The sequence below is a fragment of the Anomaloglossus baeobatrachus genome, chromosome 6, assembly GCF_048569485.1.
Source record: "Anomaloglossus baeobatrachus isolate aAnoBae1 chromosome 6, aAnoBae1.hap1, whole genome shotgun sequence".
In the NCBI taxonomy this organism is placed as follows: Eukaryota; Metazoa; Chordata; class Amphibia; order Anura; family Aromobatidae; genus Anomaloglossus; species Anomaloglossus baeobatrachus.
The window spans coordinates 321,826,005-321,840,899 of NC_134358.1; the positions used below are offsets into that span (position 1 = coordinate 321,826,005).

The following is a 14,895-nucleotide window of genomic DNA, read 5'->3' on the forward strand; positions in this document are numbered from 1 at the left end:
ATTGAACGCGGTCTTCCATTCGTCCCCAGAGCGGATGCGTACCAGATTGTAAGCACCCCGAAGATCCAGCTTGGTGAACACACGAGCTCCTCTAAGCCGGTCAAACAATTCGGGGATGAGCGGCAGAGGGTACTTGTTTTTTTACGGTGATTTGATTCAAACCCCGGTAGTCTATGCATGGGTGTAAGTCGCCCTCTTTCTTCTTGACGAAGAAGAAACCTGCTCCAGCAGGAGAGGAGGATCTCCGAATGAATACCCTTGCCAGGCTCTCTGTGATGTAAGTAGACATGGCCCTTGTTTCGGCTGGAGACAATGGATATATCCGTCCTCGAGGTGGTGTTGTTCCAAGGAGCAGGTCGATGGCACAATCGTAAGGACGATGTGGCGGAAGTACCTCGGATTCCTTTTTATCAAAGACGTCTGCAAAGGACCAATAGGCCGAGGGCAGCCCCGGTAGGTTCTCTGGAACCGGAGGTCGTCGGATGGGTTGTATAGTCTTCAGGCACTTCTCATGGCACGAAGAGCCCCATCGGGTGATTTCGCCAGTGCCCCAGCTGACTGACGGTTCGTGTGTCCGTAACCAGGGAAGTCCCAGCAGGATTTGATGGGACATGTGTGGGAGGTCGTAGAAAGCGATGTTCTCGGTGTGCAGGGCACCGATACGCAGTTCCACCGGCTTGGTGATCCAGGAGATGGTGTCAGAGAGGGGTCTCCCATCCACAGAGGCAATCACGAGGGGCTTGTCGAGTGGAGTAACAGGCACCTGGTACTTGTCCACCGTGGCCTGCTGGATGAAATTGCCTGCTGCCCCGGAATCGAGGTATGCCTCAGCCGTGAACCGCGTCTCTCCCGTTGTCACTTGCACAGTCCACGTAACCGGGTCTGAGAGAGTCCCAGCACCTAGGGTGGCCTCTCCTACCAACCCTAGGCTTTGGAGTTTCCCGGCCTCTCTGGACAGGAGCGTAGCAGGTGTGTGTCCTCTCCGCAGTAAAAGCAGAGGCCCTTGGCGAGCCGCTCAGCTCGACGTTGTTCAGACTGCCGCACTCTGTCGATCTGCATGGGCTCGTGAATGGGAACCCCAGCTGTCGATGACTGAAGTACGGCGGGCTTCTGCGGAGGAGAGGAATGCCGTACCGGACGTCTCTCACGGGACACTTCCTTGGATCGCTCCTGAAAACGAATGTCCACTCGAGTCGCTAGGGCGATCAGGGCATCCAGGGTGGTCGGTACGTCACGACCCGCCAGCTCGTCTTTAATTCGCCCCGAGAGTCCTTCCCAGAAGGCGGCGGTTAGGGCCTCGTTGTTCCACCCGAGTTCCGAAGCCAAGGTGCGAAACCGGATGGCGTATTGGCCCACCGTCAGGGTCCCCTGACGTAACCGGAGAAGAGAGGAAGCAGACGCGGAGGCGCGTCCTGGCTCGTCAAAGGTGCCACGGAATGCCTGCAGGAACTCCTGGATGTTCGTGGTCACAGGATCCCCCTTCTCCCACAAGGGGTTCATCCACGCCAGTGCCTCACCCTCTAGATGGGACATGATGAAGGCGACCTTGGCTTGATCGGAGGCAAACAAATGCGGCAGCTGCGTGAAATGAAGGGAGCATTGGTTTAAGAATCCCCTGCAGGTCTTGGGGTCTCCGGCGTACCGGGGTGGTGAGGCCAAACGAAGTCTGGAAGTATCTGAAGATGTCGCCACGGGAGCTGGAGCCGTGGACTGACTAGTGGAAGCCCGGGATGCTGAAGACGTGACTGCCGCTTGTAGCGTGTTCAGGCGGGCGTCCACAGAAGACATGAATTGCAGCATGCGGGTCTGAGTCTCACGCTGGCGTTGGAGTTCCTCCTGTACGGCTGCTAGTGCTGCAGCGGGATCCATGGCCTGATCTTACTGTCAGGGCCAGGTGGACGGGCAGACCCAGGAGGTGGATCCACTGGGCCGAACTCCTAGATGGTGGTAAGGGGTCCGGTAGCTGGAGCACTATAGACAGCAGAACAGTCCGTGCACACGAGGATAACGGAGAAGTCCCTGGGACCACGGAGTCACTGGTGGTAGTCCGGGTGACGCAGCTCAGGTTCGGAAGCCGAGATGATGTCAAGCGGGGTCCGGAACCTTTGGAGCGAGATGACGGGTCACCGCAGGGATCCGAGATGGTACGGACTGTCAGAATGGCAGATGGACAGCGTTCGGGGTTCGGGATTCGGTCAGGACCGGATGGCGAGGCAGGCACGGCTCTACAAGAGAGATAGGTGAGTATATCACAAAAACACCAGGAGACCTGACTCCTAGCTTAGGAAACACGAAGATCAGGCCCCGCCCCCTTGGACAATAAACCCCTTTATACCCTGTACCTGTTTTGCATCATTTCCTGTTAATGGACGCTGGCCCTTTAAGAAAGGGTCAGTGACCGCGCGCGCGCCCTAATGCGCATGCGCGCGGCCCGGGTGCCAGAAGCCAGGGAAGGAAGCTGAGAGGAGGACGCAGGGGAGCCGGCCAGGACCTGGGAAGCCGTCGGGCGCCGGGAGCGGAGACCAGGGGGCCTGGGAAGGACGGGCACCGGAGGCTGGAGAGCGGGGAGCGTGGCAGGTGAGCCGGGGAGCGGAGCTGAGGACTCGGGGAGCGGAGCAGAGGACCCGGGGAGGGGAGCCGAGGACCCGGGGAGCGTGACAGATTCTCAGACCCCTCCGGCTCCGATACTGGTGGACGTTGAGGAAGAGTACGAAATTCAGCGTATTATCGACTCTTGTTGGGTTCGTAGTTCCCTCCAGTATCTGATTCATTGGAAGGGTTATGGTCCGGAGGACTGGTCCTGGGTGCCGGCTCGCTCCGTGCGGGCCGATCGGTTAATTGCGGCTTTCCACCGTAAGTATCCTGGGAAACCTGGGGGTCCGGTGGCCCCCCTTGAGGAAGGGGTACTGTCATGATTCGCCTTCCTATCCACATGGCTAGGGGGCGGAGCCTTCTCTCGGGCCTCACTTCCGGCCCCTGGATGCCTTAAAAGCTGACACTTCCAGTGAACCAGCGCTGGCTATAAGCTTAAGCGGGCTTTACACGCTACGACATCGCTAATGCGGAGTCGTTGGGGTCACGGAATTCGTGACGCACATCCGGCCGCATTAGCGATGCCGTTGCGTGTGACATCGATTAGCGATTTTGCATCGTTGCAAAACAGTGAAAAATCGCTAATCGGCGACACGGGGGTCCATTCCCAATTATCGTTACTTCAGCAGTAACGAGGTTGTTCCTCGTTCCTGCGGCATCACACATCGCTGCGTGTGACGCCGCAGGAGCGAGGAACGTCTCCCTACCTGCCTCCCGGCCGCTATGCGGAAGGAAGGAGGTGGGCGGGATGTTACGTCCCGCTCATCTCCGCCCCTCCGCTGCGATTGGGCGGCAGTTCAGTGACGTCGCTGTGACGCCGCACGGACCGCCCCCTTAGAAAGGAGGCGGTTCGCCGGTCACAGCGACGTCGCCGGACAGGTAAGTATGTGTGACGGCTCTGGGCGATGTTGTGCGGCACGGGCAGCGATATGCCCGTGTCGCGCAACAGATGGGGGCGGGTACGCACACTAGTGATATCGGGACCGATATCGCAGTGTGTAAAGTAGCCTTTAGCCCTGCTTTGCCTGTGATTGCTGGTCCTGTGAGTGATATCCTGATCTGTCTGTTCCTGTGCCCCCGTGCCCTTGTCTGTGTTCTGTCCCCTGGTCGTCCCTCCTGTCCTGTGTCCCCCCTCCTATTCCCCACTCGGTTGCTTCCTCTGGTACTGACCTTAGCCTGACTTTGACTCCGCTTTTGCTCACTCCTCCGGTCCTGCTTCTGCCTGTACGGTGTTTGACCCAGCCTCTCTGACTATTCCTCACATACCCTACAGTTCTGCCTCTCAGCTGTGCTGATTAGGCAGTGCATGAGAACGCTGTGCATTTCCTTCCTGGTTCTCCTGGTGGCAGCATTACACATAGATTGGGATTTTCTGTATTTTTTTTCTCATTTTGTCTCTCATAGTTGAAGTCTACCTATGATGTCAATTACAGGCCTCTCTCATATTTTAAAGTGGGAGAACATGCACAATTGGTGGCTGACTAAATACTTTTTTCCCCACTGTATATGTCCCTTATCCTGCTATATATGTCCCCCATGCCTCATCCTGCTCTATATGTCCCTCAGCCTGGCATATCTGATCCCCATCATTGGCCCCTCCTGGTATATATGTCCCTCATCCTGGAATATATGTTCCCCACCCTGGTACATGTCTCACATCATGGGCCTATTGTGGTATATATGCGTTCCTTGATGACACTTTTTTTAACATATAATAAAAGAAATGATTCTGCTCACCTTCCCTCCACTTCCCCAGTGCCCGGTGTCCTCTTCTGATGCTGGAAACTGACTTTGGTGTGTAAGCAACAGACAGCGCATGAATCACTGCCATGCGCCCCCCAGTTACACGCCAACAATAGCTGCTGGCTAATCTAAAATGAATATTTACTGCTCCCCACACTTATAATCCTGTCCACCTCTTGGTGCTGACTTCAGTGCCTAGAAGAAAGTGGGATTATGGTCGTGCGGAGCAGTGAATATTCAATTCCAGGACGCCACATGACAGCACTGTAGGAGTTGCTCCTTTGACCTTTACAGGGACAGGAAACGCAAGAGGTTAAAAGCCCCTCCCCATCCCCCTCTCCTCAGTGTTTTTCCTGTCCCTGTACAGGACGGACGCAAGTCTTACCGTCGGAGGTACGGGGTCCAGGCGGATCGGGGGGGCTTGCTCTCTCCTTCCTGCCGGTCAAGCAGCCCCTGGCCGACACCTCTAAAGGAGAGGTCCCTCAGCCAGCCGGTGAAGCGAGATTTCCCAGCAACAAGCCGCTTCCCTCAGGTGAGGGCTCTCGGCATCCCGCTGTCCACTGCAGGCGATGTGGCACTTCCGGGTATGCGCACACCATGCGTTCCAGCATGACACGCACGCTGACGCATGCGCCGTGCGAAGATTGCCGCATTTCCGGGTCAGGAATATGGCGATGCCTGGAAGGCAGTAGGTGATCCCGGATGGAGCACTGAAGGCGGGAACGGACCCTGACGTCGCCCAAACAGGTAATAAAACGTGGGACCGGGGGATGGCTCACTATTCTCTGTATTCGCTTGTAATGGATGAGGATGACAGGTCGGATGCTGGAGCCCCTGCAGAGTCCCAGGGTCACGTAAGTGCAGGTGTACCTGGGTTCGGTCCAGGGATGATAAGGGTAGTACCTGATTCAGTCTACCCCTTCATTTTAGGATTCTTCCACGACACGCACCGGCACTATTCCCAAGAAAGTTCAAAGGAAATCAGCCAGGATAAAAAAATGTGCAGTCTGTCATTCACATTTGTCAGCGTCCTGTACTAAACAGCTATGTGACCCTTGTATAGCTGAATTGGTCTCCAGTGAACAAAATTCCCTGCTGACAGACATGAGAGCTATGATACGCGAGGAAGTGCAGTCGGTCATTGCCAGTACATCATCCCACCTGGAATGTCGAGACGCGCCTCGCAAACGACAGCAGCAGGACATGGGGATCTCTTCAGAAGAGGGAGAGGTTTCTTATGACTCTGATTCTCAGTTGGAGGAGGAGACGGCAGGTCCGGCACCAGAGGAGGGCCGTCGGTATCTTTTTTCCTCCTGTAATACGGATGACCTGCTTCGAGCCGTCAGAAAGACAATGATGGTGGAGTAGCAGGAGAAACCGAGGTCTGTCCACGACGAAATGTTCGGAGGACTCAGGTCTCAACGCCATCGAGTATTCCCTGTCAATCCCCATGTCAGAGTAATGATAATGGAGGAATGGCAGGAGTCTGAGAAGAAATTAGTAATTCCCAGGGAATTTCGGGCTCGCCTCCCATTCGAACCAGATGATATTAAGGATTGGGAGGATGTACCTAAAATCGATGTACCGGTGGCTAAGGTAGCTAGAAAGACTGCTATCCCATTTGAGGACTCGTCTGGGTTGAAAGACCCAATGGACAGAAAGGCAGACGGTCTTCTGAAAAAGGCATGGGAAGCTGCAGCCACCACTATCAAGACTAACATTGCGGCTACTTCAGTGGCCAGGTCCATGTCCAGGTGGTTAGATGACCTAGAATCCCTGATTGTGGATAGGGCTTCCAGGGAGACTGTTCAGGATTCTATATCCCTCCTGAAACTTGCCACAGGATTTATAGCAGATGCTTCAGCGGAATCGATTAGATTTTCTGCTAGAAATGAGGCATTAACTAATTCTACCCGCAGGGCCATATGGTTAAAAACGTGGTCGGGGGATTGCGCCTCTAAAAACAAATTGTGTGCTATCCCATTTTCAGGTGTGAGAGTTTTTGGTCCCGCTCTAGATGATATACTAGAAAAGGCATCTGATAAGAAAGGGGGATTCCCCGAGGAAAAGATGCGTCGGGGCCCTCCTACCCGTCGGTTTTGTTCCTTTAGAAATCCTGACTACAAAAGTAGGGGTAAATCAGGTAGATGGAGTTATTACAAAGGAGGAAAAGAGAGGAATCCCTCCTTTGACACTAGAAAAAACCAAAATCGATCCTGACGCCAAAGTGGGCAGACGTCTGGTGGGGTTTCAAACGGCGTGGGAACGTATCACGTCCAATCCTTGGGTTCTCCAAGTGGTCTCAGGAGGTCTCCTGATAGAATTCTCTCGGGTGCCCCCCGACAGATTTCTTCTCACACGATTTCGCTCCCCAGACTCGTCCTGCCTTCTCTGGTCCGAGGTCCAAAATCTGTTACGTACCCGAGCAATATGTCCGGTTCCTCCTCGGGAACACTTCAGGGGCCACTACTCCAGTCTCTTTACCGTCCTAAAACCGTCGGGAGAGGTGCGCACCATTATCAATCTCAAGCCCCTGAATCGGTTCGTTCGCTACAAAAAATTCCGTATGGAATCCATCAGGTCTGCCATCCCACTCATCAGTCATCATTCGGTTATGGCCACAATAGACCTGTCAAGCGCATATTATCATATAGCTATACACCCCGCCTGTCAAAAATTCCTGAGATTTGCTTTGGAGAAACAGGGTGTAATCTATCATTACCAGTTCTGGTGTCTTCCTTTTGGCCTGTCATCCGCTCCCCGAACCTTCACAAAAGTTATGGCAGAGGTGGTGGCCCACCTAAGAACACTGGGTGTCACAATCGTTCCATACCTAGACGATCTCCTCCTCATTGCAGCCAACCCAAGAGAATTGTCTCGCCAGGTGGAGCTCGCTCTATTCCAACTCCAGTCTCTGGGGTGGATGGTGAACGTTCACAAATCGAATTTACTAGCGGAATCCATAAAGATCTTCCTAGTTATACTTCTGGACTCGGATGCCAGAATGTCATTCTTACCGGCCCTGAAGGTGAGGTTACTCCAACGCAGGATACGGGCCTTCCGAAGTCAAGAGAAGTGCACTATCCGGGAAGCTATGAGGGTGTTGGGTCTGATGACGTCCTGTATCCCATGTGTACGGTGGAGCCAGTTCCATTCCAGACCACTTCAGCAACTGATTCTTTCAAGACCAGTGGGTCGCCACTGCTCGCTGACCAGCCGAACCACCTTGAACCGCAAGATCATCCTTCCGGTACGGCTCCGACGCATTCTGCAATGGTGGACAAACAGGGAGCATCTCTCGGTGGGAGTTCATTGGGACTACTCGCCATCAGTTACGCTCATTACCGACGCCAGCCGAACAGGTTGGGGGGCACACGTGGGCAAGGTTTCTTTCCAGGGAACATGGCCAAGTCGGTTGATGGCCTACTCTTCCAACTACAGGGAGTTGGACGCAGTCTGGCAGGCCCTCAGCAGCAGACAACACCTATTCCTGCATCAACATGTCCGCGTCCTCTCGGACAATGTAACAACGGTGGCGTTTCTCAGACACCAGGGCGGCCCGAGACATCACCAGTTGCAAGCCTTGGCGCACCTCATCTTCCGCTGGGCCGAGACCTCTGTTCTGTCCATTTCGGCTGTCCATCTGAAGGGATCCGACAATCATCTGGCGGATTATCTCAGCAGACACCGGATAGACCCCGCAGGTTGGTGTCTCAACGACTCAGTGTTCCAGTCACTAATTGCCCGGTGGGGGACGCCTCATTGGGACCTGTTCGCGTCCCGGAGCAACTCGAAGTGCAGGAACTTCTTTTCTCTCAATCCCAACGACCGACCAGCAGCAGTGGATGCGATGTCTCAACCTTGGGTCATGGAACTGGCATATGCCTTCCCTCCTCTTCCATTGATTTCCAGAGTCCTTCAGAAGATCCGACAGGACAGGGCCAAGGTCATCCTCATTGTTCCATTTTGGCCACGAAGGAGCTGGTTCTCGCTCCTGAACAACATGGCGGTGGACGAGCCCGTTCGTCTGCCCCTACAGGAGGATCTACTCAGCCAGGGTCCGGTGTTCCACCAGGATCTTCCTAATCTTCATCTGTCGGCTTGGATCCTGAGGGGCGATTCTTGACGAATAAGGGCTTATCCGCAGCGGTTATTACTACCCTACAAGCCAGTAGGAAGCCGGTTACCCAGGCGATTTATCGGCGGATATGGGCTCGGTTTTGTGCCTTCCTAGGTGAGGAACCAAGGGACAGTGCCCGTCCAGATATTCCTCGGATCCTTGATTTTCTTCAAGAAGGTTTCCGCCAGGGCCTGAAACCCAGTACAATAAAAGTCCAGATCTCGGCGCTCAGTGTGTTCTTCGATACTTCCCTCGCTTCCCATCCTTGGATTGTCCGTTTTGTCAAAGGACTTCAAAGATTGCGGCCTACTATTCGATCCACAGTTCCTCCATGGGATCTGGGTCTAGTTCTCAATGGACTCTGCGATGTTCCGTTCGAGCCTCTGGATAATGTACCTATTCAGCAATTGTCCTTTAAAACGGCTTTTTTGGTAGCCATTACCACTGCAAAGAGAATTGGAGAACTGCAAGCTTTATCCATTCGTCCTCCATATCTCCAGATCCTGCCCGACAGAATAATTTTGAAGCTTGATCCAACGTTCCGGCCGAAGGTGGTGTCCACGACTAATCTAGAACAAGAAGTGGTCTTGCCGGCGTTCTGTTCCGACTCTTCCACCCAACAAGATGAATCCCTTCACTCTTTGGATGTCAGAAGAGCGGTGCTGGCTTATTTGGAAGCTACCCGGAGCTGGCGAATAGATTCAACCCTTTTTGTGCAATTTGCGGGGAAAAACCGAGGGAAGACGGTGTCTAAGACAACTCTGTCTCGGTGGGTTAGGTCTGCTATTACAGCTACTTACCAGTCAGCGGGTCGGGAACCCCCTACTCACCTTAGGGCTCACTCCACCAGAGCTCTGTCCACTTCATGGGCGGAAAGGGCGGGGGTTTCCTTAGAACAAATTTGCCGTACAGCGACGTGGTCGGGTCCCCACACGTTTTGTAAGCACTATAAACTGGATCTTCTCACTGATCAACATACATTGTTCGGTAGGAAGGTTCTACAGGCTGTGGTCCCACCCTCATAGGGGTTACTTTGGCATTCTCCTACAGTGCTGTCATGTGGCGTCCTGGAAAATAGGAATTACTACTTACCGGTAATGATGTTGCCAGGAGCCATCATGACAGCACTCTTATTTCCCTCCCGTCTAGTTATGTACCGTGTTTGTTGTACGTTTATGCATTAATAAAATGGTTGTTATCTCCCATCCTGGTGTGGTACTTAAAAAAATCACTGAGGAGAGGGGGATGGGGAGGGGCTTTTAACCTCTTGCGTTTCCTGTCCCTGTAAAGGTCAAAGGAGCAACTCCTACAGTGCTGTCATGATGGCTCCTGGAAACATCATTACTGGTAAGTAGTAATTCCTATTTTTCTTTAAAAGCCAACACACATGTGCGCCCCAGCTGCCGGATTCTTGCAGCAGCGACCCTGCTCCTGCCTCCTGTGACCTACTCCACCATCACCCCCACAGAGAGGCAGGTATATCCCGACTATAAAATGTACCCCCACTTGAATTTTTTTGGGAAAAAGTGCCTCTTATACTACGAAAAATATGGTATTTGTTATCGTTTGCATTTGTAAAAGTCCAATCTATCTAAAAAAAATTGTATTTTTCCAAGTTTTTTAATTTTTTTCACCACTTAAATCAAACAAAAACTATGTATGTTTGATATCTCTGTAATAAAACTGACCTGGAGAATCATTGCCACATCATTTTCATGGTAATATCAAAGTTGTAAATGAAAAATTGCGCTTTTTATGCTATTTCGTCATATTTTTTTCCCCACTTTTTAGTACATCTTATGATAAAATGGAGGGTGTAATTCAAAAGTGAAACTCGCAAAAAAACGAGCCGTCACATTGCTATATTGACAAAAAAATAAAAAAGTCATATCTCTTGGAATAAGGGGATCAAAGAACGAAGTGCAAAAACAAAATATTGGCCATTTCTTTAGGGTGTTAATGAACTCAGTGATTGGCGTTTGGATCCTAAATTTATGACATGGACTGCATTTTTTTGCATGGAAAAAAAGCTTTCAAGAAAAGGCCCTGATTTTCCTTTGGCATAAAATGAGTAGGTGTAGTAAGTATTAGATTACCTACAGTGGCATGTAAAAGCTTGTGAACATTTAAGCAAATGGAATATAAAATAATCTCTTAAAGGCATAGAGTTAAAGATGACACATTTCCTTTGAATTTTAGGAAAAATATAGATCTAATTAGCAAGTTTTAGGTCACATAATATAGAGAAAAAAGCTCCAAAAATATTACATCAAAGAAATGTGGAAGTATATAAATTAAACCCCCAAATAAATAGAGCAAATATTTCAATATAAAATTATTATTTTTTATTAGTATATATAAAAATGAAACAATATTTAAAGCTGTAATATTCTCAATTTTTAATAAGAGGACAATATAGCATAACAACTGTAATCCAAAATAATAAATAGGATTATTACCATCGGCTGGTCAGGTAATTCAAATACACAGACTATTTAATCAAAATATTTATATGGTAAAGTGCAATGTGCAGTAAATAATGTAATTCTATACCACATTAAATATATATTGGAAAATCTATGATGTTAAGTAAATAGATAAAAAGGTCCTTATATAATGTAATAAATATAATGCATAAATAATTTACAGAATTTCCACCTTGTGGTATTAAAATGTCTGCTGTGCAATATATATAAAAGAACCATTATATCCCTTTACAGCTAAGGCTATGTGCGCACGCTGCGTTTTTTTGACGCTGGGTTTTTGTGCGTTTTTGGCCGCTAAAGACGCACAAAAACGCACCTGCGTCGAAAAAACGCATCAAAAACCGCATGCGTTTTTACCGCGATTTGGTGCGTTTTTGGCTGCGTTTTTGATCTCTGCGTTTTGCTGCGTTTTTCCAATGCATTGCATGGGCGGATAACGCAGAAAAACGCAGGAAAGAATTGACATGTCCATTTTGTTTTTCAAGCTCAAAAACACAACTTAAAAAAACAGTTGTGTGCGGACAGCAAAAATGAAAACTCATAGACTTTGCTGAGGAAGCAAAGTCATGCAGTTTTGAGGCCAAAAACGCACCCGAAAAACACGCAAAAACGCCGCGAAAAACGCACTGTGCGCACATAGCCAAATGCTCAAAAATTACAAGTAAGGGAATACTATAATATGTCCACTAGGTGGCGATAACTAGAATGGATGCTGTGTGCAGTCCAATGTAATTTATGCATAGATCGCATACATATATTCACAATCAAACGATTCTAAGAAAGCATGTGGTGGGGGAGGATGAAACAAGGACAAAACATATGTCGGGGTCTGAGGACTGAGGCACTCTGTATTACACAACCAGGTGTATGCCCAGCTAATCTGAACCCACAACATGCTTTCTTAGAATTGTTTGATGAAATTTGATGAAATTTGGCTTGGTCTTCCAGACCTTATCTTGACCTCCACTGTTCCTGTAACTGCCATTCTAAATTACATTTCGAACTGAGGAATTTGAAATCGCTTTGATATCTTCTCATAGCCTTCTGCTTTGTTTGCCTCTACCATTTTCATTTTCAGAGTGCCATGCAGTTGTTTAGAAGAACCTATGGCTGATGTTTTTTGGCACAAGGTTAGAGGAGGCTGGGATTTTATGAAGCTGTGACATTTGCATCTCCTGGCTTTCCTAACAATGATAGTGAACAAGCCTTAACCATAACAGGCTAATTAAGGTCTGAAAAATTGGTCAAAGTTATCTGAGCACACAACTCTCCAAGGGAGTCCAAACTTTTGCAACTTTTATAATGTAAGAGATTTAAAACAATTTTTGGGGGCCTAAAATATAAGGGAAATATGTAATCTTTAACTTTATGCATTTTAGAGATCATTTCTTCTTCAACATGCTTAACTGTTCACAATACCAATACCATACCACGGGTGCCCAAACTTTTGCATTCCACTGTAGCTGCCGGAATTGCCTTACCTCCACACATAATGAATGCCCCCTGGTCCTTTTGTAAGGTATTTGTAAGGAATAAATTATGTGCTAGTCCTTTGTATTTACCACACATGTATTTATACATATAAATTATATCTCCTCTGAGATGTCTTTTATCTAAGCTTAAACAAGCCTAGGTTTTTTATACTCTTACTACAGGAGAGACCCTCTATCCCATGCAAAAATATGACGTTAAACTGACCTTTGTTTTCCAATATCCTATTTAAAATGTGGAGTCAAAACCATATCTCATATTCCAGATGTGGCCTTACAAGTGATTTATAGAGGGGTAACAATACATCGGAATCACTGGATTTTATCTTTTTTTATACACCCTAAAATCTTGTTTGCTTTTGCAATTGCTCTTTGAGCTTGAGTACTGCTGCTCAGTTTATTTGTAACCAGAATCCCCAAGTCCTTCTCCTGTTCTGTAATCTATACTATATTTTCATTTAGTGTATATGCAGAAATAGGATTATCATTTATGGTAAACACTGTTGCTATTTTTGGCATGATCTGTGGCCATAAGTATTATATGTGTCACGGGGGACTGTGGGGTTAGGCTTTTGTTACAGTGTACCCATGGATATTTTTAAAGGAGTTTTTGTGCATGTTTTTTTGTTTTTACATAATAAACCTGTGTATATTTTTGAGACTCCTCTTGCTTTACACACTTTACAATTTTTAATTGGGACCATTGATATGCTCCATAGACACAAAACGGCAGGAATTCCTCATGTTTCTGTGCACTGTGTGTGGTTGATGGGTGACATCATAGCATCTAGGCTTCACCTACTAGCTCAGAGACAACTAGAGATAGACTATGCAGATGCGAAAGCTACTGAACAATGCAGAATACCAATAATATAATTACCAGATATAGTGTTATTTCTTATACAGACATATGATTGCTTAAGCTGCCTGTCCACGATCAGGGTTCACAGTGTTTTGTACACGTGTTTTTGCTGCATCCAAAATGTTGTGTTGTACAGTACAAGTACAGTGGATGGGATTTCTAGAAATCACATGCAAACGGTGCTTATTGTTTCAGCAGTGAAAACTGATATGCGGTGCGGCTTCCCGAGCTCCAGCATGTCAATGTATTGCCACAACTGTTCTCCGCAAGGGTGAACAGAGAGAAAGACCGCTGCGGCCCGAACCCTGATCGGGGGCATGAGCAGCTGCGGTCTCCTGCGGAGAGCACTCGCGGTCCCTCTGGAGAGGACTTGTTGCGTCCTGGACGCAGCATGACTGGATCGTGGGCACGTACACTTATTCAGAACATGCACCTGAAACTAAGTGGATGCTTTAGCTTTCTCTACTGCCATTTTTGTGTTTTCTGTTACATTTTCAATACTCTATAATATTTTACAGGAGATTCTGGACATGGCTGGAACAGCTTACCACATAAGTGTTCTATTAGAAAGTTTCATAAAAGCTCATTGAGCCTCTTTGTGAAAAATGTATAGGTGCTTATCATACTGTCTCTAGTACTTTCATCTAAGACATATTTCCCATGATTTTTCAGGCTCCATAACACGGCATGATATTGACTCGCCTCCGGTTTCAGAGCATGTAGTCAGCATTTATCGATATGAAGATATTTTCATGCCTTCAGCGGCCTACCAGACCTTCTCCTCTCCTTTTTGCCTTCTTCTGATTGTTGCATTGACCTTCTATCTGCTAATGGGAACCCCGTAAGGCTGCATTTTTTAACCTTTGGATATGACAGAGGATATATGGACATTCTGTGCTCTCTTGTTTTTGACATTTTATGTCATATTATTCTGTAACAACAGGCAATATGTTATATGTTAATCCAGTATTGACTTAATATTTTACAGACAAAGAAGGTATTAGTGAAACTAATGTGATGGTTATATAATAATAATGTGCCAAGCTTAAGAACAATGTCATTGTAAAAATGCTCAAAACGGTGTTAACATTGTGTTTTATTTAAAGGGAACCTGTCATCAGAAATTTCGCCCAAAAGCTAAAAGCTTCCCCCTCTGCAGCTCCTGGGCTGCATTCTAGGAAGGTCCCTGTTATTATTGTGCCCCATGTGAGACCAAAATAAAGCCTTTATAAAGTTCTACCTTTTTGTATGCAGCTTCTGTAAATCCGTCACGGGGGCGGGCTCTCTGCCGTCCGTTATTCTGCCCCCTGGTCCTGTATGCCGCCCCCATCGCTCCTTTCCATATCTGATGCACCGCCCACTGCTCCAGCCATCCCCGCGCATGCCCAGTGCCAGTCTCACAGGACTGAGCAGTGTGACCGCTGGTGACGTGTGCGCAGGCAAGTGATTATGGACGGGACTGTGACTGTTATCAGCAAGTACCCGGCCATAATCTCTTGAGCGCGCAAATCTCTCCAGCATTCACACTGAGCTCAGTGAAGATGCTAGACTGTATGGGCTGCTTCCAGGAATGACGTCCCTTTGTCACGTGATAGTATTTCG

The 14,895-nt window shown here is 48.5% G+C and overlaps 1 protein-coding gene across 1 annotated transcript in view; it reads left to right on the top strand.

Annotated features, from left to right (window-relative positions):
- Positions 1 to 14,420, top strand: part of FRRS1L (ferric chelate reductase 1 like) — an 85,764-nt gene extending 71,344 nt beyond the window's left edge. Inside the window, exon 6 of the mRNA XM_075316533.1 lies at positions 13,966 to 14,420. Coding sequence (XP_075172648.1) covers positions 13,966 to 14,138 — 173 coding nt within the window. The 3' untranslated portion in view covers positions 14,139 to 14,420. The remainder of the gene's footprint in view (positions 1 to 13,965) is intronic.
- Positions 14,421 to 14,895: the final 475 nt, after the last annotated feature.